General features: G+C 44.4%; 1 protein-coding gene across 8 annotated transcripts in view; it reads left to right on the top strand.

Annotated features, from left to right (window-relative positions):
• Positions 1–25,520, top strand: part of LOC106043905 (polypeptide N-acetylgalactosaminyltransferase 13) — a 122,325-nt gene that overhangs the window by 41,180 nt on the left and 55,625 nt on the right. For 7 of the 8 annotated variants that reach the window (XM_048081000.2, XM_066999164.1, XM_066999165.1 and 4 more), the window contains 4 exons: positions 1,071–1,239; positions 18,356–18,522; positions 19,519–19,726; positions 20,704–20,874. In XM_048081000.2, the coding sequence (XP_047936957.1) occupies positions 1,071–1,239; positions 18,356–18,522; positions 19,519–19,726; positions 20,704–20,874 (715 nt within the window). Of the gene's footprint in view, positions 1–1,070; positions 1,253–18,355; positions 18,523–19,518; positions 19,727–20,703; positions 20,875–25,520 lie in introns of those variants that run through there. The other variant, XM_066999166.1, reaches the window with a different exon arrangement.

The following is a 25,520-nucleotide window of genomic DNA, read 5'->3' on the forward strand; positions in this document are numbered from 1 at the left end:
GCGCTGGGGTTTTGTTATTCCTGAGAGCAGCAAGTAACAGTTATCGCTGGCGAAAAGTGAATCAGTATTAATTATTCAGCCTGAGTCGAGGCTGATTTGGGGTGTGAATGTAAAATCAGTCACAATTCAGGCTGTCCCGTGTGCAGTTGGCTGATGCAACTTCCACGTAGCGGGTGGGGAAGCTGGACCCTGCTGGTCAGCTGCACGCTGGGGTCGGAGGAGGACACAGATGGTGCTCCTGTCATCCCTTTGGGGGCTGCTCGCCTCAGAATAACCGTTATAATCACTTGTATGCTTGGCATGTTTCTTATTATATACTATTTTCTAAAAAAGTATTCTTTAATTTGTTCCTTTTTTTTGTGTGTGTTCTTGCGGGAGGTGCTAGGATAACATCGTTTTCGTTAGAGTTCAATTGTTGTCACTGTGACGTCAAATTTTTCAAAGTTAACAAGATTCAGACCTAATAACGAATTGACTGTACAAATATTGCGTAAAACTAATCTTTAATTGTAACGAGGTTGGGATACTATATTTTTCAGGATTATTTTGGAGGCTAGGAAATGAGATGGAGGGACAGGGTTTTGGGTTTGTTTTTGTTTTTTAAAGGACAGGTTTATAACGTAATATGCCTGATAGTTGGGACTAAATTAAAAATAAAAGAAGTTGGTTAGAATGACTTTAATTTACATGTTCTTCAAATACTTCCAGTAGCTATAAAAGTGTTGTCCAAACCTTTTGTTTGCAGGATCTCTCTGGGAATATGGTGCTGTGCATTGTAACTCTGGTGTATCTCGTGCGAATACTCATGTGCTGCCAGTGTGATTCCAACTAAAAGCTGGAAGTGCACAAATCTGTTTTTATCATGTTAGAAAGGAAGCGGATATATATTCAGATCCAGACAGACGTAAAATCTCACAGTTTAGCATACAGAAAATTCTGATGTGTTGTTATTGTTCTGTATTTTTTCTAACATTCCTTCTCGAATGCCCAAACTTGTGGAGCCCTGTTGGTACAAAATACAACAGACACCCATGTATTAAAAGTTGGCCTTTTGCTGTCTTGTATTCCAGCTGTTATCTCTCGGAACCAAGAAGGACCTGGAGAGATGGGAAAGGCTGTGCTCATTCCTAAAGATGACCAGGAGAAAATGAAGGAGCTGTTTAAAATCAACCAGTTTAACCTTATGGCCAGTGACTTGATTGCTCTAAACAGAAGTTTACCAGATGTGAGACTAGACGGGTGAGTGCCCAAGGTACTGTACGACTCTTGGCACGGGGGCCACAAGCAAAGCCACACTGGGCTCCTCCTCATTTCAAAGCATCGGGGACAGCCTGGTTGATCCCAAGTGGGTGTTAGCAGCAGTGCTTGCCTGAAGAAGCTGCTTGAAAAGTCCAGGGTTCACCAGTTCTGCATTTGGCTTCTTATACACACATTCGTAGGAAAAGAGTTACTGCATCACAAATGTTATGATCCTATGTGATTTATTTTGTGAATAGATGAAAATTGTTAGCTTACAGCAATCAATTTACATTGTGGCGCATAGCAAAATGCTGTTTTGCATTTTTTTCCCAAGGAAAACTTTAAGATTTTAAAATAATATGAAATACCAATGTTTACTTTGTAAATTTTCGTAATTGTGCTACTGGCATTTGAAAAATGGCATTAAAAGTTGACAGTTTAACTCTGATAAGAGGACACTACCAATACTAGCAATTGGCGTACAGGAATTAATTTTCTTTTAGTTCTGTCCGTAGGCATTTCTGGAGTAATCACAATTTTAAAGAACCTTTTTCAAAATGTGCCGTTTTTCAAATCTGAAGGCTTTAAAGTTTGATTATTTGTTTGTTTAGTTATTGAAGTCTTTTAACGTACAGCCATCGTTTTTGGGTGATGCTTGAAGTTTCTGTGTTGACTTTGAGACTGTGCAGTACAAACTATACAAACCATAGTTATGAATACAGATGCCTATTGTTGACTTGCCAACATGCATAAAATACCTCCTTTCTACAAGACGTACTAAAAGCAAAATACAGAAACCTAGATGCACTTAGGTGTCCCGTGTGTTTTCAGTTTGATGGGAATTAAAAGATGGGGGATCCTGTATAGAAGCTACTGGCTGAGCAGGTGAGAGAGCTCGTGAACAGCTCTGCTGTCTGAAGGCTCATGTGTTCACAGCTGGGTAGACCCCAGTTACGCTGCACTGTCTTCTCTAGTCTCTCAGCTCTGCCTTAAAACAATTCTCCCCATTCAAACCAGCTGGAGCCTGCACTGCTGGTAATGTAATGACTGATGTTCTGGATTCCTTAATACGTACTTGGGAATCGATTTATGCACATGAGCATTTGCAGGGTTTATGAAAACTCTAAGGCAAGCTATATATCACAAAAACCCCTCAATATTTCCCATTATTTTACAATATGGCATTTTAAGGATAATTTTGTATCCTATCATTCTAGTTGCTGCAGCTTGTAAGAAATGCAAATGTAGAGAAATATTAGCGTAGCTGAACGTATACAAGTTGCCAGGTCTTCTGAAGTCTCCCATTATTTTTAATTTTTAAGCTGAATTGTCACTTAGCTGAAATCCTTCTTATTATGCTTTGTTTCAAATTAAATTCTTCAGGTTCCCATCAAATTTAAAATCAAGCAAGTACTTTTTTCCCCCTGGATTTTATTTGTAAGTGTATGCAAATAATAGAAGCGTTGCTTTAACAACAGACCTTATTCACAAGCAACACAAGCGATGCTTCTCCAGAGTGTGATCATTTGTAATTGGTTGATGCCAATTTTCCACAAAGCAATACCTAAGACTGTTGCCAGTAAAGATGTACTTCATGTAATGAGAGCATCAGGAAGGCTTTATTGCTTTTTGCTTGTTTGCTCTTCACTGCTTGCCCTGCAGAAGAGCGCTGAGTGCAGTCGTGATGAGCTGCTGGAGCTGGCTCCGGTGCTGAGGTGGTTCCAGCAGGCGCAGGGACCTCGTACGGTTCTGGGAAATGAGGGGGATGTGGTGCGCTGCTGGCCCGGCTTTTTCCTTACTCCTACCTGATTGTTTTCTTGTACCACGACGCCCTTGGCAGAGGGCCCACGTACATTTAAACCACCCAAGTAATGGTCAGGTCAGCACGACGTGCTCCTCTCACTCGAGACCTGAAGCAAGAAACAGGACCGAGTGTTGCGCACGCTGGAACGAGGACAGCAGTGCTTCTCGGTCTGCTTCGAGGAGCTTTTTCCTTTTCCTGTCAGCAGTATTGAAAGGAAAGTGAATTCTGAATAAACAAGTAAAATGAATGCCCACTCTAAGAGGGAGATGAGTTACTTAATACTGAGAGAAATCAAAGTGCTTTTCTTTGATGAAAAGAAGTTTCGTATTCTATCTGTGTTGAAAAGACAAATTATTGTGGGGTTTGGAAAAAATAATCACTTTCATACTTTCCTCTTCTGACAGATGCTTTCTGTACGTATTCTGTCTTTAAGGAGTATTAAATTGTTCTCAATGCCGCTTCATAATGCTTTACTATTAAGGAAGAGTATGATTTTATGGTTAATGCATTTAGTGTCTGACAGAAATAACTATTTTTGTTGGTGGGGGATGGAGGCATCCATCTGATTAGCACTGGGTGTCTAACTTACCACACCTTTTACTCAGAAACGCAAGCTTTTCTTTCAGAGGCCAGGAAGTTCTCTTTGGCAAAATTAGATGAGTAATAATAGACGCAGCGACCCTCAGTCTGGGGCCGGATCCACGCCGAGGTGCTGGAGAAGGGGCTGGCTGCCTCCTTCTCAGTGATGGCACCGCCGAGCACGAAGCAGACAAGCGTAGGCTCAAAGCAGAAAATGATGTGTCTGAATTCCCACACCCCCTCTTCAACAAAAAACGTACACTCAGCTTGTACATAGGTCGTTTGATGACTGTGAGCTAATGTAGGATTTACACGGCACCCACAGTACTTGTGTTTGTAAAATGAGGGAGAAAAATGTTAGACTCCTTTAAAAATAATAATTAAAAAAGTCCTCTCTATCTCTCTCTCATCTCATCATTCTCCCAAACAGGGATGTTTATGAATAGACCTGATGTGAAGTCAATGAGAGCTTGCTTAGACTTCAGCAGGAATGAGGTCCCTCATCGGGAGATCACAAAATCCTCCTGCTGTGTGCTGTAAAGAATGTGTATGCCTGAATTCCTCTCCATCCCTGCTTCTGTGGTGATATTTTAATTCCCTCTAATGAATGCAACTGTCACGCTAACTGGTTAACTTGCTTCCCATTATGCCTAGCGTAGTGCACCAACGAGTGCCATTCGATTGCCTGAGTTCTGTTGGTAATGGCCAACTTGAAGATTTTAATCAATGTCAGATCTAATTTGAACTAGCTATTGATTAAACCTTAAGAACAGTTTAATTCAGCATAGAAATGTGTAATTTTGCTTCTAAGTGTATTCTGCAGCAAGAGAGGAAATCTGTCTTTTATGAATGAATAGCTGCAAGTGCTATTCTACAAATTGCTAAACCATTATAATCGGACTTTCTTATCATGGAAATTTAGGGTAAGTTAGCTGTTGTGCTCTGTGTGTGTGCTTACGAGCATACATTTTCTGATCAGAAACTCACATAAGAAAATACTTCTACTTTTCTGCTCTGGAAAACCTTTTTTACAAACAGCAGTCTGGGGCGTGCAGAATTTGTTTATGCCAGTTATCGATAACCACAACATTTTAGATGCTGTATAGAATCAAAATAACTGAGCAGGGATGTAAGCTGTGATGAATACCTGCATCATTAATCTTTGCATTGTCTGAAAATCGTCTTAGTTTATCTTTGAAAACTTCGAGTGGACTGTGGTTAGTTCTGACTGGCCTTGTTGGCGTCATGTTATTGAAACCTCTGAATATTAAGAGACGTACCATAACCATGTTTCTTGACTTCTGATGAAGGCAAGAGAATCCATTATTCAATTTCAATAAAAATTCTTGATATTCTTAATAAGCAATATAGTTTTCTGAGCAGTGTGGTAAATGAATGTTTAGTATCTTTATTTTGGTTAAAGGAACTGCACTTAAAATTATCCATCAGCTTGGGTTTCCAGAACAAAAGCTGCAGGGAAGCTTGTCCAAGCCTGGGAATGGGGAAAGGCCTTGAAAATTGTCATGTGTCTGAAAAGCAAAATTTGGTCAGAAATGCTCAGTGCCTTTTGGACCAACCATAGCAAAACAAGACCAAAACACTGCACAGCCTGGGGGAAACAGGGTGTCTCAAACTTCATTGCTGAGAATCTCTTGTGTTGAGTTGCTTGATCATTCAGAACCTCTTTTTAAAAAACGATTAACAAAAACATGCTGTTTTCTTTCTGTAGTGATTTTCTGATGAGTTGTGTTTTTTGTTCTTGGTTTGTTTTTTGGTTCATCACACATTGTGAGGACTGAAAATGCTCAGCTATTGCTCTGATGCTTTTTACAATGCAAAAATCGTGGTTATTTCTTGCTGGGTTATTTGGTTTGTCCCAACTCCCTGACAGCTCTGATGCAATTTACAAGCTGCTGTTGCTTCTTCCTGACATTTCACAGTGGGAAAGGTGAGGAAGAACTTCAGAACTGATTTTCACAACTCTGGAGGGAAGATTCAGTAGCAAATGCCTTAGGTGACTATAGTTAACAAGGTCTTTTGTGACTGCGGTCTTAGTGAGATTATTTTTGGTATCTGGACCATTATATGTATGTATTGCTGTCACTGCATGTCCAGAGGCCTCCTAGAAAGTGCATGGTACGGAATTTCAGAAGCAAAAGGAATGCTGTCATTGCTGTTATGCTCACCCTCACCTTTTTCTCAGCTGTAATCCTGGCTTAAATGCGGTGCTATGGTTTTGTGCTGGCTCCTTCAAATCCAGAACCGTGACACACAGTCATGGGGTGGGAAAGAGAGGCCCTGAAAGAAGTGGTGTAGAAGTAGCAATCACTGCCTGTGAATATCTGTGGAAGTCCTTTGGTGCCTCTGACACTCTGTTCCTGGGCAAGAAGCTTTGATTAGATTTTTTGGTAAGGCCACTACTTGTTCTTCATCCAATTTAGCCCTGATAGGGGAGGGCAAATTGTTGTGTTTTGTGATGTTCACATCTAATCCATTTGTCTTGCACCATCAAATATCGTTTTTGTGCTTTTACCAGCTCTCAGTTGCGGTGGTTAAAGCACACGAGTTCCTTTATTGCCAGGTTTTGTCTGCCCACTGCTTCATATAATTAAAAGCTAATTTATGTTTTAAGATTTTACTGTGAGTATAAAGTTATGCATAGAGAAGCTATAAACCACCCATGAACAAGAAAGGTCAGGGAGAAATCATAATTAGTTTCAGCTAGAAATTATTTTTAAATGACAATTCAGACATTATTGCACTTTGCCTACGTGGGGCAGGGAGGGGGGTGTTTACCTGGGGAGACTGCCAGTAGGGAGGAAGGTACAAGCAGGTAATCTGTACAAGATCGAAGGCAATTCCCAATGCATAGATTAGCTAAAGGCTTCTTAGGATTAAAAAATGAATATTAGTTCTCCAGCAGTGAGAAAGATATGCTCACAAGGCAACAGATGGCTTCTAAACTGGTTTTCTGAGTCTTTCACCTGTGCTTTTGTATCACGAGAGGCACAGTTACAAACTGTTGCTGTTTCCCCTTTGCTGTCGTGTCCCCCATAAAGCTGGGGTTCGGTTCCATCTGGCTTTATGCTGTAACCGCGTACTGCAGCTTCCTATGGAGGGGGCTGGTGGGGCAGGGGCAGCAGGCCATCACCCCCATTGCCTTGCCTGCCCTAAGGGAGGGGAGCTCCTCTCGGTTAAGCTTCCACATAAACGTTTAAGGTGGCGCTTCCAAATTACGGCCTCTCTCAAAAGCATCCTGGTATATGTGGGGAAATTCAACCTGCACTCCGTTTTCTAACAGCATGGCAGCTGGTGTGTCTCAGGGCAACCCTAAGGAGCCACAGGAGCTCACAGGGTGTTCTGTTCGTTACTTGCATTGTAGCCAGGCCCGCTGGATGCCCGAGAGGGTGCAGCTGCACCTGCGAAGTGCTTGCAGCCCCTCCTGTGCTAGCCTGCCGTCTCCTTGGCTTCCCCCACTCATTAACTTGCAATTCCCCTACTGCCAAAGCGGTACCAAGCACCACGAGATTCTCACCCTTGGAGACCCCGAGCCTCTGCCAAGCATGCCAGAGCTGCGGGAGCACGTCTTCAGGTGGGCTTGGGATCGCTCCTGCGAGCCCTGCTCAAAGCCAGCAGTTTGCTTTACTTCACGCCGCTACTGCTGAGCAAAAAGTGCCCTTCTTCCAATTACTTTATCAGAGTGACAGCTAGTTATTTGTGGTTTTGGCAAGGAGCGAGCGATGCAGAGATGAGGACGTGGTGCGTGTGCCAAGTGGAGCCTGCTGCATGTGAGAGAACAGCCACGGATGCAAAGGGGAGGTGTTGGATCCGGCACCGCCAGCAGAGCGCCCGCGCGGAAGGAGAGCAGAACACGTAAATGCTCAGTAGGGTGTATTTGTACGACAAGTTGAAATTGAAGTGGCTTGCTATTGTTGATCTGAAGTTGGATGAAGCTTCTTTACATCTGGAGGTGCACAAAAGTGGCAGAAATGCTGCTACAAAGGACTGCGTGTGGAGGCTGTGCAAGCGTTTTTGGCTGTTGGCCGAGTTCTTGATGCTTAGTGGTGGCATTTATTTGTAGACACTGATACACACGAATTTTTGAAGACGTCCTTTGTTCAAAGAACTTCCAAAGAGTGTGATTTCCAGAAATACAAACCTACTTCTCGTTGGCACGCTGCTTTATGCGGTCTGCAGTCTGCTTTGGAGTTGGGCAGTTAGTATGGGGACATATGGAATAAAAGAACTCCTTACTTAGCTGTAAAGTAGCTGAAAATAAATTTCAGTTCCTGGGAGTGCTACTGTCAGCTTAGGGGAGTGGCCTCACTGGAGAGGCCCCAGAAGTCATTCTACTTAAGTGTAAAGAATGATCTTATTTATGGAAAAATTGCTCTAAAGCAGGATCAAAAAGAAGAGCTATTTCCTTTATTGATGGTTTCAAGTGACTTTGGATATTAATAAACACTTTAACAGTTTGTATAAAACGAAGGATATTTAGTTCCTGTGGCAAGCACCGTAGCGTTATTTGGCAGGTATTGTTCTCAGTTTCCTTCTAGTCGTGAATTTGCAGACTGTCTTGGAAGCCAGCCCCAGTGGCCCCTTACATCGCTCCTTTCCCACGGCGTCTGCAGGACAGCTGGCACGCAGCCTGTCCCCCGAGGCTTGGAAGTGGGGACGGTGATTGGAGCTGCGAAGGTGGTTGATTGAAGATGTTGATTTACCTGGCTTGCTTGTCCTGTAAAACTGTTGCTGTTTCACGTTTTTTAGGGTTATCCGCATTACAAGGATTAGCACGTTCCTAGTTTTACCGCAAATACCGTAAATGACATAACAATGAGAGGTTAAACTGTTAGGTGCTAGTCCTCACGCGGTATGCACTTTGGGAGGATATGTAGTATTTAAACACAAAAGATGCATATTTCTGCTAGATAATCTTGTATCAGTTCTGCTTTTCCTTCGGCGGCAGCCCCAGGGCAGCGCCCCCATGTACCCCCAGACCGGTCCTGTCCCTCTCCGGCAGCAGCATCCACCCTGGGAAGCGGCTGAAACCCATTTTGCTGCTTTAATAGCGCAGGGCTGCTCAAGCATGAAATTGCTTCCTTCGTGTAGAGCCGTCCCCTTTGCCTGGCAGGGCAGGGCTCGCAGACTGCCGGTTGCTGTGGTTGCTGCCGCTGGCCCAGCCGGTTGTCGTTCAGCTTTCGTATGTACCTGTTAGGGAAACGTGGGGATGAGTCTCGAGGTTCAACTGAGAAGTGAGAATAGCCTGCAAAATTATATTCCGCAGCAAGAAACCAGCCAATCATAGTTTCTTTACTAAAATAAGAGCCCTTAGTGGTTAAAACGCATGGTTATGCTTGGTTTTTTTTCTTTTTTTTTTCTTGAAGAGGTCAGGGAATGGGACAAGCAAATGCCATCTCAGCCATGCAGGGCGATAGGTGCTTCTACAACCGGATCATCAGTTTAAGTGTGTTTCTGCAGGCAGTCGAGCACTGAACGTGGACAGTGAAAGCATTGAGGATCCCTGGTTCAGCTTTTATCAGCATGTATGGAGGGGGCTTCGGCACCGCAGGTGTGCACATCGCAGCATTCTGGCTTCGCCGAAACAAAAACCGGCTGTAAGGGAAACTGACAGCTTTTTTCTGGGCTTCCAGTTCTGCAGCGCTTGACTCGGGCTGTGCTCCGGCGGGTCCCTGGCAGCGCAGGGTGCAGGAGCAGTGGTACGCCTGATGTGCTGCCTCGGCGAGCCACCCCTGGGGGGGACTTCTTGTCACCTGTGGTCGCTCCACGGTGTAAAGCAGAGGGTGCAGACCGCCAGGATTGTGGGTTATGTCCATAAAAGAGAAGTGTCGTGTGGGCTCAGCCCATGGAAAGGGCTGCTGTAGAATGAGAGAAGCAGCCAACTGCTGTGAATCCAGCACAGCGGTTTCGTGCCTTGCAAAGCACGGCATCGAGGCGTGCCTTATCGGAAACGCGGGGTGAAGAGCCAAGCGGCTGGCACCAAGGTGTGCCACTGCTCTTGTCTTCACGTGATGCCAGCAGAACTTCCCCCTTAGCTGGCGGCTCCAGATCCTGCTCTAGAGACTGCTGCAGAGCCTGAAGGTCAGGGTGCCACCCTCTCTGCCCGGCAGATCACGACAGAAAAGCGGTCTGTGGAAATGTTTCCTGGCGTCTTATTTTCTATACTGCAGGTACGAGTAAGAGGTTTTGGGACCCGAAGTTAATACTTGCTCAAATATTTTGGGAAATACGTTAAAAAGTAGGGGAAGGTTAGCCTGGTGAATTTCAAAGAGGATTCAGCAATGATATAATAAAAAATGGCAATGGAAATGGAACAAAATTAATGATGAAAAGCCATCCCAGAAAGCCTTATCTGATCAATTGTAACTTCCATTACAGACTTGTCCTGAATTGAGCTGCAAGCCACATGTAATTGCTATCATTTTCAAATTTGTGGGGGTATTGATACTTCCATTTAAGGATAATGTAAAAATCCCTTCAGCTGACAGTTGAAAGACTTAGGAACGGCAGATCTTAGATTTTTTTCTTAAGTGGAAAAAGTAGAGAAAGAAAGAAGGGGCCTGTAGTAAAGTCCTCTGAAATAGCATCCTCTATGCAATGCTGTTTGCTTATAATATAATTATAATAATATAATAATGCTGTGTTGTATTAACATGGTCTTCCTCAAACATAAAAAGAACTTTGAGCATTTAGTAATGAATTCTGAAGTAACTTTTAAAATATCGAAGCAGAGTTTGGGGTTGAAAACCCCCAAGGAATATTTGATGTTCAGGCTATACCCAAAGCCTGATGAACAGAGGTAGCTGAAGGTGTGATTGGAGGGTCTTCGCTCCTGCAAAGTGCAAACCTGTTTGTACTCTGCAATGACATACTGGAGAACAATTTTCATGAGATTTTCACATCTTTCATCTGCTGGATATCAAAATCGATTAGCTTTGGAGTATTTTGATACAATAGCATTCAGTAAGGCAATGTAGATGCGGTTCTGGCACAGTTCTTCTTTCCTCCAAGTGAAATAAATTCCTTTTCAGTTAGTTTCTATTTACCTTTTATTTGCATAAATTTCAGTTTAAAATAGGAGCTGCTGCAATTTAAGCGAGTTTATTAAAGTAGAGTTTAAACCTGTGTGTATTGAAACATTGCAGCAGAATCTAATACATGATAATGCGATGTTTTTCCTGGCGGAGTGGTAGTTCTCTGCACGGCGATCAGAAATGGGCTCTTCTGCAGCTCCCGCCGAGTTAGCACTTACGTGGGGCATGGCAGGGGGGAGAAATGACAAATCGAGCTGAAAATAATTCTCCTATTCTGGCAGGGAATTCAAGCGCTCAGTCTTTTCTTCTGTTCATAATATTGTACCACGTATTTCATCAGAGCGGTTTGAATTTCCTTAACTAACAGATCTTATACACGCTGTATATGAGAGAGCTGTATTTAGGCCGCAGGATTCTCTAGTACAAAAGTTACCGCTTACTCAGAAATAAATTATTGCTTACTGTGACTGCTTAACTTATACTCCAAAGTGCAATTTTTAGAAAACAAAACCAAAACCCCAAGCTGCGGTGATCTGAACACGGTGCAGTTACTGGCGTTGAAGGGAAGGTTTGCGCCCTGGGAGCATTCCCGAAATGCAGCTCTCCACAGGCACGTGCGGCCGCTCCGAAGGCTGTGTCACACCAGCAGCTCAGCTTCACGTCAGGTTCGCGGTGTTTTTTTTTGCCAAAGGGAGATGTTTTTTTGGTTGTCCTTTTCCGGGGAGGGAAACCAGAAGTGGCCCTCTCTCTTATTGCTGGCCATGGAATAAGCTGTTGGTTTGTGGGAATATTTTTGAGCTGAAGTGTACCATTCCTTACACTTTTAAAGCCTGTTCAAGATGAAATTACTTTGAATTCAATTACCTATCAATATTTCTGTGGATACCAGCGCTACCCACCTGGAATAATGCAATATGCGTGTGCTCTTGAAAGCCAGATACAGCAGAGCACAAACAACTTCCGTTATGTGCTATAAACATAGAATAAAGCGTCATAAAGTGCCTGGCGTATAATCAATACCCATTAATATGGTTTGACGTCTTGTGAGGCGATGATGGCAGCTGGTTTTGGTTCTAGAGGGAGGTAAAGGAACAAGGCTGGCCGCCAGCTTTGCGGAGCAATGGTGCATGCCTCTCAGCAGCACTGAGACCTTGCACGCTGGCTTGATTTCATCGAATCACAGAAGGGTTTGGGTTGGAAAGACCTTACAGCCCATCTAATTCCAACCCCGTGCCATGGGCAGGGACACCTCCTGGCTGCCCAAATCCCATCCAGCCTGGCCTTGAACACTTCCAGGGAAGGGGCATCCACAACTCTGGACAGCCTGTGAAATCCTGAGAGCGACAACAGCCGTGTGAGCCGGAGAGGCCAGCGCCGGTGATCCACCTGGCTCAGGTCGCCCAACGTCCGCTGCCCCAAAGGCAGCCCCGAGCGGTGCTGCTTCCCCTGCACTGCCTGCCTGCCAACGGTGACTGGCAGCAGCACGATAAAAGAGCTGTGTTTAAGTCACCTATAAATAAATATCTGAGTTTCCCTGAGCTCACTTGGGAAGTGGTAAGTGCTTTCCCCAGAATTGGCATGTGAGATACTTCTTTCCAAATAAGAACACATTTAAATACTTGGAGTTTGTTCTAGTATGTGTTAAAAATTAATGATGTTTCTTTCTGTTTTCTTCTTTGTCCTTTATTTAAATATTAATTCAATATTGATTCATCCTAGAAGGAAAACCACTTTGGGAACGTGATAACCTATTTAAAGGTGAATTCTTTCGTTTTGTGTAAAGTAATTTTTGATCGTTCTTGGAAAAATGACATACCTGGACATGACACTAAGACAATAGTAATAATAATACTGCAGAGTATTAAGTTTACTGGAAGGTAACCATTCCATACAGAGATGAGTTTATTGATTTAATTTGCCATATAACTTCTGATGCTTTGGCAGTTAAATAAACTCCAGTGTTGTCATTTTTAACAGGCAGTGCTGCAGATGATCTTGCTGCATAATGGGAAATTCATCACTTCTGGTTATGCCATTCTTTGTTATGGGTCTTAAGGTGCATTACTGTGAAATTAGGAGTGAGTTTTTCTCGTGTCCTGATACTGCTCTGGGTTTTTGAGCTATGACCTTGTGTTGTATGTGACAGTGTAGGTACGAGGCGTGATGGCTGCCCTGGATGAAACGACGGCTCGTGGTTGCATTAGCTGCAGGGAGACATCCGTGCTTGGGAAATGGGCAGCACTGAGGTGGTGGCTGTGGGGAGCTGCAAGAGGAAGAGGTGCATGTGGCAGCGCTGTCCGAGGGGTGTCAGGAGACCTCTGCCTTGTCCGCTTGCCTTGCTGAACCTCTGCGAGCACGTGGCAGGCAGGTCGCAGCTGAGGGTTAAAGGGGTCGTAGGCACGGTTCAAGTCCTCTTCATATCTGCCTATGTGTGTATGTTTATGTATGCATAGGTGTCCGTACATGGTCATATAAATAAACATGTGTTGGATACCTGAATGAATACGCTGCCACAGTTGCGCATGTAGTATTAATCAGAACATAAATCTGAATTTAAAATGGACGGAGGATGCACTGTGTGGCAAGCCGAGGGTTTACTAGTTCAGCGCTGGGAAGTGGTGCACTCATCCCTCTTCTCTTCCTATTACCTCAGCCTGCGGCATGCACTGCTGCTGGATGCTCGGTCTGTCTGCGCCTGCAATCCGGGATCCCTGTGCTGTATCGGGCTGATAACCCCTTCATGTCGCTGATTCCTGGGCTGCCTCGTGTTTCTGTTTTACCAAGCCTGTCCCTGAGCTGTGTGAGGCAGCTGCCCTGCCCCGCCGCAGATGGGGACGGAGCCGCGAGGGCGCATCCTGCTGCCGTGCTCCCGGAGAGGCCGTGTGCGCTGGTGCTGGTGGCGTTGCGGTGGCCGCGGTCCTGCAGCAGGCTGGTCGGCAGGGCCGGGCTGGCTCGGCACAGCACGCCAAGTCTGCTTCAGTAAGAGGGATCGTGCCAGTGTTCAGCATGACAAGCCTTTCCCTTGCATTTTCATGTTTTGCATTTTCACTGATGCAAAGCACCAGAAGGTAATGACAAAATAATCACGAAAATCCCACGAGCCATATAAACTACATATATTTAACATAGTTCTTTGTTCCCCAATGCATCACATCAAAAATACTACATAATAAGTGGTATATAATAGTTATATTCTCATTTTTTTCCTCCAAGTATTTTGCTTTTCTGCATGACTTTCTGTCTTGAGTTGCTTCCTGAGAGCCTCAGTACAATTCTGCAAGAGAGAAAATCGCAGCGCAGCCCTTCATGTGCACGTAATTTGCCAACGGGAAAGATGGTAAATAGAGTCTCACTCTGTTTCCGTGTTATTGATCTTGAAAAATGTGTTTTTCTCGCGTTTAAACAGCTGTATTTACTTCATGTGTATTCATAAAGTAACATCTGATGACTGCATGAGAAAAAACAATGTTTCTGGGAAAGTGTTTCCAGTGTTGGTGTATGTTGAACAATCAGCATGCATTGTAAATAACGGAGGGGTGGCAACGCAGGAGTCCTTGTGTTTGATAGCTGTGTGAGAAGCAGATGACTTATTTATCACTTCTTCAGTGCACGGTGTATTTTTGAAGTAGAAAAAATGCAGTGTGAGTCACTGTAATTATTTCGGTAACGGGAAGTGAAAGGTTTTTATCTTCCCTGCGCTTACAGACACCTTCATGTGAGCGGGGTGTTCAGCGGGTGTCTGCTCGCTGGAACACCGGTAGAGGTGTGCTGCAGGGGTGGGACGGGGCCTGGTGGTGGCCAAAGCGTCCTGGGGAAGGGCACGGCACACGGCAGAGCCCAAGCCTGGCACGCCGCCCTTCTCATGGGATGTGCCGCACCAAAATATCCAAGCTGATAGCGGCGTAGGTGCTCTGGGACGTAGTGAGGCTGCTGGGTGCAGGTTGGTGGTGGTGGGGCGGTTGTGCTGGCTGTCCTTTGTGCAGCTTGTGAGTGGCAGTGAAGAGCAGGAATAGGGATTATACACGTGCTGCATGGTTGTCATATCACTGGCATTCATGTGTTAATCTTTGAGGTGGATCCAGCGCTCATGAAAATTGCCTTGAGTGAGTTAGTGGAAACTAACTGATGTCCTGCTTCCACTGGAGAGCAAAGGCAGATTGTTAGAAGTGTAAGCTTCTTGTTCAGACCCGTCTCGGCCTCGTGCCAGTCGGTATTTCAGCCTCCACCTGCCTCTTGTGCCTTCCACCTTACTTCCCCTCCACGTGTCCTTCAGTGCCGAGCTGACAGGCCAGGCTCGCCGTGAGCGGTGCCGGTGCTGAGGTAGGTGAGTGGGGCCTGCAGCGCGGCGCCTCCTCGGCGGGAGGTGACGGGCAGCTCTCTGGGGTTCAGTACATAACCCGCAGCTCTACACGCTAACGGGGTTTGTGTTTCATTCAGGCAGTAAATGCTCACTGTGGGACTGGTGGTTGTGGACTGAGGTCCTCCCAGTGACCGGCACAGGAGGTGGCCGTGTTAACGTGCACGCGTCAGTTAACAAGCACTGAGGATTTGTAGCTGTGCAGTTTACGGCTCCAGAGCAGCTGCTTTTTTCAAGTTTGGTCCTTAAGGCACTGTCCTGCTGTGGTAAAAACCTTCTTTCTGAGGAAAGGAGGAAGCAACGTTCTGTAAGAAATAAAACGTGGAAAATGCCTTGAACTTCTGCCCTGCAATGCTCAGGTCTTTAAGGTGAGTGTAACGTATTGCTACGCCGTGGTACTTTGTGTTTTTCTTGGAGCCAAAGTGGCTGGAATCATCAGATTGCCAAAATAACTTAGGCTGTCAAAATTTGTGGTGCTCAAAGGTTTGGAGGGAGCCCAAAAATGTGTACAAAACCCTTTCTGGTAGCTAAAGCACAAACATCCCCAAATTTACCTTTGCTCGCAGCGTTACTGCCTGGGCGGTGCCTCGCCCCTGGCCTCTGCTTTACCCCAGCAGCCCTCCAGAAGCTCCCAGAAAGCAGGAGGAAGTTAAACTAGCTGCAGAGCTGCTCCTCCCGCAGTGCCTCTGTTGTCACGACTCCTGGGCTTGCTGCGTGTTGTGGGTGGAGGTCAGCGCGGGGCCCACCGTGCCGTCCAGGCTGGGCTAAAGGTTCCTCTGGGCAGGTTAAGTGCTGCAATAACATCTAATGAAATATGGATTTTATGCTATAATGCAGACAAAGTACCGGCATTTACATTTTCTACTGAAACCAAATGACCCAAATTAAACTAAGTGTATGGGTTTAATTTAGTCTCTGATGAGCAGACCAGATATCAACAAATCCCAGTTCATCACTTGATGTAGCTGAGAAACTATACATAGCATGCCGCCAGAATGAACTCGTCTGGAAATGGAATAATCCTCCTCCAGGGAGGATAATCCCACCGTGTAATTGTCTGAGCGACTAAGGAGGGGCGTGCAGAGAGCCCTCTGTAGTGACAGGAGGAGAGGGATTCCTGCCTTCACGGAGCATTACCTCACGTGGTCACTGTGGAAGCTCTGAAGAAGGACGTGCAGTAAGGATGCTGCTCCCAGGCGTTCATGGCAAGATTTGTTATCGTTTAGATGGGTCTGCTGCAAAACGCAGGACACGCGACCTCTTGAGAAATGTCCTAAACTCACCTAGCCCTTAGCTTCTCTGGGTACCCTCACGTACCTTGGAGAATAACGAGAACAATAGCTAAAATTCTGGAGATCTTGGCAAACACTAACTGATGACAAGCATTCTGTTCCTTAATATTCCGCTTGTACGACCAAATTAGCGTTAAGCTGCAAACAAGGAAATATCTGTTCCTTCTATTCTTGTCATTTCACTGCTGGTGCATATCTCTGAACATTTTTAAACATAATCTTATATAACGTCTCTCTTCCAATTTCCAGAATTGTATCTGTTTTAAATGTAATTAAAATGATTGTTGTGAAATATGGGCCTAGCAGAATTATGCCAGCTTTGTATAGACCCTTTCAGTGTGCCTTGGAAATAAATAAATTCGAAACGTCTGGGTTTGGACACATTGTTCTGCTAAGCTTGCACTCTTAGGCACCTCTGTGGACGTGGAGGTTAATGAGCTACAAACTTTTTAAAAATGAACTTTGAATCTAAATCATAGCTGATGTCTAGACACATAATTAACTGGATGGCTGAAGTTGCAAAGGTGAGATGAGTACAAGCAAACTTCAGCGGTCCTCATCAAAGGATGTCAAGACTGTTACGTACGTGTGCGCACATATGTATGTGCTTATATATATATGGATAGCTACTGTTAGCACCGTATTTTTTGCATTTTTTTTTTTTTAGATGACAATGAGGCAGAAGAAAAGCTTAAAGAGAGTTTTGTTATGGTAGATGATGTTTATGAAAGAAACTGCATGGACAAGCTGACTTCTCTTTAGGGACCTTAGCCATTTGTCTCATGGATTCTTCATACAGAAGTTTGATGTACTAAGGAGGCTTCTCCTAAAGAAGTACTGCATTTGCTGGACTGGTTGATTTTTCAGATAACATAGATAACTATAAGTGATATATTGTGTTTATGTCACAGAGAATGCAGAGTATGTAAATGCTAGTAAATAATTCACTAATTTAGAATTCTTTGGTAAAGCTTTGAATATGCTGTATTATAAAGAATATGCACTAAAATCCACATATAGTTTATTCTTACATTATGTACAGGTTAATTCCCTAGTGTGTGTATGCCTCTGCTGAAAAAAGCAAATACATGCTTACCTCTCTGTGCTGGAAGTGCTTTCCTGCATTAGGAGCACGGTAATAATATAATGGTTAGAGCTAGAAGATCCTAAAATGATGAAATATCAAAAAAAAAAAAAAAAGAAAAAGAAGTGGAAACTCTTTTAAGTCACCATGGTTAACAGTCCATACTGAGTGTGTTTAAATAGATTTGACCTGTGTTGACAGATGGTTGTAGGTATGCTTGTATTTTTGTGTCAGATCTGGAGAGAATACACAGATTTCTGGATTGACTTTTGTAGGAAGCAAATAGCTGTAATGTGCGTTTGTAAAATCAGCTGTGTTTGGTGCCTGTTGTTCACTTTGCCTTGATTTCTGCAGTTTCAGAAAATAGGTGAGATATTCGCTGCTTGTTCTTGCACTGAATGGGCATACAGAGTGTTCTGGAAAATAGTAATCTTCTTCTTTAAGAGAAGCCACTGAAAATGGGAAGGTCTCGGAGGCATGTGCATCTGAGATCACAGGATTTGGGATTTGTCACAAGAAAAGACTTATTTAGCCTGTTAACTGCTTGATATGTTGTATGTTAATTGCACCTTGTCTTGTGTGCAGCCAAGTTTTTGCATTTGAGGTGCCAGAAGCGCTCAGGCTGTGGCTCCAGATGCCGATTTCTGGGCGCAGAAACACATGGGAGCGAGGAGCCCTGTGTCTCTGTGGGCAGTGAGTGCAGTGGTACCCCACCTTTGGGGGTTTCTGCCATGCATTCTTAGCAAGAAAACAGAATTTACAAGTTCCTCTGCCTCTTGGTCTTCTCCCTTGGGAGCATGAAGAGATCGATAGCTGGTTTGCAATATATCCTGTTCAACAGGCTTAAAGCCCCTTTTCCTTGAGACTCTCCTGTTGGTAGAGTTCCTTAGGATTTACTTAAAGATTAATTTCCCCCTTTCTATCTGTTTTTTCTGTATGTGTTGGCAGGTGCAAGACAAAAGTCTACCCTGATGAGCTCCCGAACACAAGCGTAGTCATCGTGTTCCACAACGAAGCCTGGAGCACTTTGCTTCGGACCGTGTACAGCGTTATAAATCGCTCGCCTCATCACCTGCTTGCTGAAATCATCCTGGTCGATGATGCCAGCGAGAGAGGTGGGTGTTTGCACCGAGGAGTTGCACTTCACGTGTCCTTGTAGCGCCGTTTGAGGATGCTGCACCATTGCATCAATAGGCAAGAGCTAAAATACAATTTCAAGTAGTAACAGAGACGAAGGTTGGTTATCAGGCTGTAAGGCTAAGTGTGGTGCTCCTATCCAGAATTTCATTAGTGCTGTTTTGCACTATGGTTTCTCATTTCACGTTGCTGCGAACAGCAGGATCCTTCTCCATCTCTCTCTCTTTTTGTCTCTCTCTCACTGTCTCTCAGGAGCCCTGTGCTGTGTTTCAGGTTTTACTGAATGTCCAGACTGAGCCAATTTCCTTCTACTGCTCTATTGATAAACTGGTATTTGTGGCTCAATTCTTTTGGTGTTGGCCCTTTTAATTTAATGTAACCTTATTTTTAAATCAGTGTTTAGAAATAAAACTGTGAAATGTGAAACCGATTTTATCTGGAAATAGAATGGTATTCTGTAAATGGAGTGGATGGAACCATAAACATCTTCACCTTGTGCAAGACCAAGTAATTTTTCTAAAGCAACAAATTCAGGAGTTCTAGGGGGTTCAAATGGTGAAATTCTTCAAAAATAGCCGTATTTGTTTTTAGCCATAGCAAAAGTGTAATCATTTTATACTCAGTATTGATTGTTGACTTATTTCTAGGAAACTGATTGTGACTTACTTAAAAATCTTTTTTTCTGTGAAGTTCCATGAGGTGCTGGGGTAATTATGTGTGTCTGCGCAGACTGTTTTCCATGGCTGAGTTGAACCAAGTTGCAGTGTGAACCTCTATAGCTCTGCTCTTGGTCTTCAGAAAAACTATAAATGTGTCCAAATGCATTTCCCGTGTTATGCCATTGTTCATGCATGGCAGCCCTTGGACGGCTGAGCACAACACAGACACTGCAGGTAGGTTTGGAGTCCTCAGTAGTTGCTGAAGCCAGCTAAATAGTGTTTTTTGTCTTTTATTTTTTCAACCATCTTTGGCAGAATTTTTGAAGGCCTCATTAGAGAATTACGTGAAAAAGCTGGAAGTCTCCATAAAAATCATTCGGATGGAGCAGAGGTCAGGACTGATCCGCGCGCGGCTGCGGGGGGCGGCGGCCTCCACAGGGCAGGTGATAACCTTCCTGGACGCGCACTGCGAGTGCACCCTGGGCTGGCTCGAGCCGCTGCTGGCCAGGATAAAGGAGGACAGGTGAGGTGGCTCTCACGTGGTCGGGTGCAGGGAACGTGCCTCCAGCCTCAGCTGGGGCTCCAGGCCATTCCTTGATCGCTATGCAGCTAAAAAAAAAAAAATAATAATAATAAAAACAAAGTAAAAATGAAAAAAATGCAGTGATCTGAAAAAGAAGATTTTAAAAGATTTAAGAGGAAGATATAGTATTCTGTACTATTTATATCTAAATCTAATTCTAAATATATAAGCTTTTGATTCTTAGAGCAGATTTCTGTTGCTGACAGTAAGGGTAGCAATGCCAGCAGTAACAGTGACTCAGACCATTTACTTTCTGAGCTCCAAGTGTCCTGGCCCATCTTTCTCCCTTCTTTTCACCAGGTGCTACTTCTTGTCCCTGTGACCTCCCATACTCTGAAATTTGCATGCTTTTTCTTTTTCCTGCACGTGCATGCCTGCAGACGCAGGAGATGGGCTTTGTTCTCATCTACCAAAGGCGTATTGCGTCTGCTCCATGAAGCATGGGCGCATCTGTATGATAAAAGCAGCCCTGCTCGAGTCCTGCAGCCCCAAGCAGAAATAGTCTTGTGTTTGTCTCACCACTGCCAGTGTTAGAAAAGAGGAGAGGTATGCAGAGGGAACTGGCACACGTAAGAAGTGAGGAGGAGACTTTGCCAGCACCGAATGGTTCGTGCTGCAGGGGTGAAGTGTGCGACAGTCACCCCTGCCATGCGGGGAGGATTTGGCTGACAAGCAGGAGGCCCCGGGCAGGGTTAGGAGCGGGCAGCTTTCACCTCTTGGGAGCGCAGCAGGAATCAACATCTCCAAACAGCTGCTGACCACAGAAATAGTGATGTTTGCACAACCTCATTTGTGGAAGAGAAGCTGGAACCGTGGTAAATTGGCTTTTGTGCACAGGAGCCTCAAAATAAAACCATGGGATATTCAGAAAAAAGAGTTTGTTTTTAAAGAAGCCTTTTTTTTTTTTCTCCTTACAGGAAAACTGTTGTCTGCCCAATCATCGATGTGATCAGCGATGACACATTTGAATACATGGCTGGGTCAGACATGACTTACGGAGGGTTTAACTGGAAACTCAACTTCCGCTGGTATCCAGTTCCCCAGAGAGAGATGGACAGGAGGAAAGGAGACAGGACCTTGCCTGTGAGGTAAGGAGAGTGAACCGAGCATACTATGGTGTTTGACTCTACTCTAGATTGTTCATGCAGATAATAACACTTAATACTTAAGATTTTGCTGCAGTATCAGAGAATACATGTCAGATAGTTGCAGCACACCGTTCTGGGCAGAAAACACCAAAATCTGACTTATTCTTAATGCTGTAAGGTGGTTATCAGAGCTGAGAAAACTCATTATATTTTCTTTTGAACATTTAGTAATTCAAACTAATACCTGCTATATAAGTATTGAAGTTCCCCATGTGTTTGTTTTCTGCCAATAGCCTTGTTGAACTTATGTTTACAGTTATTACTGTTTTCATAATTTAAAGATCTAAGAATATGTCCAGAATTCCTCTGATCCTTCCTAACCTCCTCCATTTAATTGCTCAAACCAAGGTCTGTAGCAAAACCTCGAGAAAAATTTTAAGTGAAGTTGAAACCAAACAAATTCAATAAATTACTTGCCATGGGTTATTTGCTCAGCTCTAATAGCTTCTGTGGTCTTCATGAAAACTAAAAGAAAAATTAAAAAAAAAAAAAAAAAGCTCTTAAAAGTGGATGTAATGGTTTCAAACCTGTCTAAGAGACATGATGAAGTGGAAAGAATTTCAGTCCTGCATACCCCCAGCTGTGGGCAACAGGCAGATAAAGAGAGAGCCAACTCAGGGGACAGCAGTTCACAGCAAAGCTTTACAAAAAAAAATTCCAGGTAAGGCAGTGGGTGGGCGAAGAAAAGCTTTTCAGAACTACTTATGCTGCAGATGGCCAAAATCTGTCATTTTATGTCCTTCAAAGGCTGGAGTCAGGGAAGCGCTGCATTTTTTAGATTTCTTTCTCAGGAAGCCATCTGAGGAACCATCTTTTTTTCCTCTTCTTTACCGAGTTAAAGAGGAAAGCCGTGCCTCACCGCTGAAGCTGGTACTCAGAGGAGGCAGTAGATGCTCGTGCACAGGCGGAAGGGAGGAAGCCGCAGGAGGCTTTGGGGTTGTGTCTGCTCCCGGTGTGGGCTGCTCTGTGCAGCTCCCCGGGTACCTCAGCCCTTCCCTGGCTCCCACATCGCCCGTCCCTTCCTCCTGGGTACCGGTGGGTCAGCCCAGGACCCGGGTCAGCCCTGTGCCGAGGGAAGGTCTCAGCAGGCCATCTGCCACTGGGTTGTGGTCTGGGTTTCTCACCCTCTCTGGGCCAGTTGTGCCCGGTTTCCCAAATGCGTGCTTGTCAGTGCCTTCTTTGAGTGTAAAACCCTTGGGAAACGCGCGGTGGGCAGGGAGCAGAGCTGTGCTCGAATCCGTGGAGTGCCCTTAAACGCAAGCAGCGCCCCAGGGAGCAGAAGCGGACCCTGTTGTTAGCAGAAGGGTGATGGCAGTATTTTTTGAGTCAAAAGAACTGTTCTTCTCGTGATCTAAAATTTTATCAGCCAGCTGTGAAGTCAACTATTTCAGTCAGCTGTGCCAGAAGCTATTCCGTTAAAGCTGAGGTGTGCGTTAAAATTCGTAGAGTTCATTATCCTAATGAGCTGCGCAGCCTCACGCCTCGCTGGCTGCTGCTCCTCTCGCATCCTTCGCCTTGCGCTAGTTCTCCTGTCTCTCCCGTGTCAGATCCATTCACAGATGTAGGGGGGGTTGAAAGAAATGCAAATCCAAGTTCATATTTCCTTATTTTGAAATAAAGGAGTACTTAAAGTTAATCCAGAACCATACATGTAATTGACTTTTAAAGTTATTAAAACAAGCAAACAGAAAAAGCAGCTTTTCATTTTTTCCTTGCCAGCTTGTAGCTGGTGATTGCTTGTGCGTTTTGGGACTTCTCCTGGTAAGGATGGGTGTTAGTGAGCAGAGTGGGGGTGAAGGAGCCAGAAGTTAATGACAAGAGCAACGTGTTCCATAATTACCCCTTTGACAAGTATTTCAGAGTGAAGTGATAGCTGCAGGGATGTGTAATTGTGCTGGCTGAGACACAAAATGTTAGCTTTTAGACACAGATGCCCTTTCTGGCCACCTAGGGGAGAAATTTTGCTCTCTTCTGTATTGGCACGAGATGCTCCCTACTGCCCATGTCATCTCCCATTTTACCTGGTGGGAGGGGAACCCGAGAAGCAGCTGCAGCTGCCCTGCTCCAGCATCTTACGGATGCAGGAAATGAGAAGTGAAGGCAAAGCCTTGACGGAGACGAGCTGCCATGCATCCCTTTTACTTGACCAGGGAGACTGGGAACGCAAACAGATCATCCGAGCATCTCTGTTATGGTACAAAATTTAGTCCCCCACAAAACCCTTGCCATCCCCAAACCTTCTGAGTTCATCCTTCTGAGTCAAAACTGGTATGTGAGATTTCATCTGGAAACACCGGCAGCTGGTGGAAACTGGGCGGAGGTGAAACAGACTTCATCTAGGAAATAACATTCAGGAGGGCATCAGCTGCTTTCAGTGCTAGCTGGTATCTGCAAATGCTTATCAAAAGCGGTCCAAGAGATTGTAGCAGTAAATCAGTCTCAAGGTGTCAAACACAATAGCAAATTCAGCATCCCAGGAGAAAAGGTATAATATTTCAGCTAAGTTCAGAACGTTTTTGGCAACCACTGCTACCTGACTATTCAAGAATTGGGAGGCTGAAAAGACAGAAAAGCGTAACCCACACCAAAAATTTAGAAACAAATTGATGACTTCATTTTTTTGTTTGTTTTATGTTGCTTTCACCATTCTGTAACATTATTTTAGTCTCACATATATTAAATATGTATGCATTCATATTTTTAATTTGTAGTCAATGGAAAAAGCATAGAATACATAAAAATTGTTGACTTACATGTTTGTTTGTGCATATGCATAATATAATCATTGCACTCAAATTCTGCTTTTTGTTACACTAAAAAAGCCATGTAGTTGGAAAAATTACTCAAATTTTTACCTTTTGTAATAACATTGATAAATTCCTAACATTTCTTTTAGATTTAATATCACAGCGCATGCGTTTTCAAACTATGAGGGCAGTGAGGCCGTGGCCCAGGCTGCCCCGAGGTGGGGTTTGGGCAGCCTGGGCTGGGGGAGGTCCCTGCCCATGGTAGGGGTGGCTCCGGGTGGGCTTTGAGGTCCCTTCCAACCCCACCCCCTCTGTGGCTCTTTGAATTATTTTATATAGGATTCCTTGTTTGGGTGTAACGTTTATTATTGTATATACATTTTTATGACAAAGACCAGAATAGCTTGCTGCTAAGAGATCGCTAGTTGGCATGAACAGAGCTCAGCCATCCTGTACCCTGTGACCATTAATCCCAATGCCAAGTTGAACATAGACCATGCGGTGTTCTCAGAAGGTACCAGGTTCTTTCTAGTTAGTGGGTGTGAAACACAGCTAGCTTGTTTGCTTATGGAATTAAGAAACAGTTAAAGACGTAAGTTAGGTATTTGAGTCAACTGCAACATCCGCCCTTGCTGGAATCTCTGGAATTGATGGGAAAAGGTTAATTAATTCAGTGACTCTGGTGTTAAAACCCTACAGCTAATTGTCATGCGGTACAGCTGTAGAAGAACTTTCTTACTGGAATCCATTAGAAAAGTTAGGCTGTTTGTCATACTTTCAGCAAACAGAATGGTGGGAATGCGTAGGTGCCTCCCATACTAATTAGCAAAGCTTTGCCGTGGACAAAACGGGTTCTGGTGTAGGTACAAGCACGTACGCTGTTGCAACTGCTGGGCTTTACACGTGAGCCCATAGCACTTTTCCCCCCTTATTTTCTTCTTTTGATTCTTAAGCACTCACTTAACATCCTTTTTCTTGCTTTCGTGTTCTTCTTCCTTTAGCTAGCGTTCTGTCAGGTCAGCTAACACCATGACAGCGTAACCTTTCCCAGAGCAGTCAAAGCGGGTAACCTTTCCCCAAAGAATCACAGTTTTTGTGAAGGTATCAGAAGCGTTTGCAGGTTGCAGATGCTCCCGTTCGCAAGTGGTAGGTGAGGGGCGGCAACACTGACGGTGCGGAGCCCGCTCAGTGCCCCCAGCCAGGACGGAAGACGGGTAGGAGTCAGTGGTCGTTAGGTAATGGGATTTCCATCCTTTTTTCTTTTTTTAATGTAATTACAATTTTTTACATGTATAATGACCAGAAGCAAAAGAAGGAATATCGGGGAGCTTTCAGATGGTGAAGTATCTTTGCTAGGACCAAAACCATAAAGTGAGAGTAGGAAGTGGAAATATTTGGAAGAAATACCTGAAGAAAAACTTGTTCATAGAGACAGAGCTGTTGAAGACAAATAGTTCATTCTGTGAGGCGCATTGCAGAAATCAAGTGCGATCTTTGGCTTTGAGAGCAAACGTTACCTGAGATGGAGAGCTTGGGGGGCTTCCAGGCAGTGCTGCGAGGTGTGCTTCATACTCTGATGGTACAGCACCCCTCAGGGCTCACGTCTGTGGGCGGATACACACCCAGGCCCTTTGGTTTGAATAGTGAATTCTGTTCCCTGCTGTTTTAAAGCACCTCAAGGATTTGATCTTGTTGCCATGCAAAGTAAATGCAGTCGCTTCCAGCGATTGTCACGGGATTAACCTCCTGCTTTGCACACTTTGTAAGTGGTTAGGCCTTTTCAAAATGTGTTATTTAAGTGCAAAGCTGGCTTCTGTTCCCAGAGGGCTATCTGGGAGC

The sequence above is a fragment of the Anser cygnoides genome, chromosome 6 (assembly GCF_040182565.1).
Source record: "Anser cygnoides isolate HZ-2024a breed goose chromosome 6, Taihu_goose_T2T_genome, whole genome shotgun sequence".
Classification (NCBI taxonomy): domain Eukaryota; kingdom Metazoa; phylum Chordata; class Aves; order Anseriformes; family Anatidae; genus Anser; species Anser cygnoides.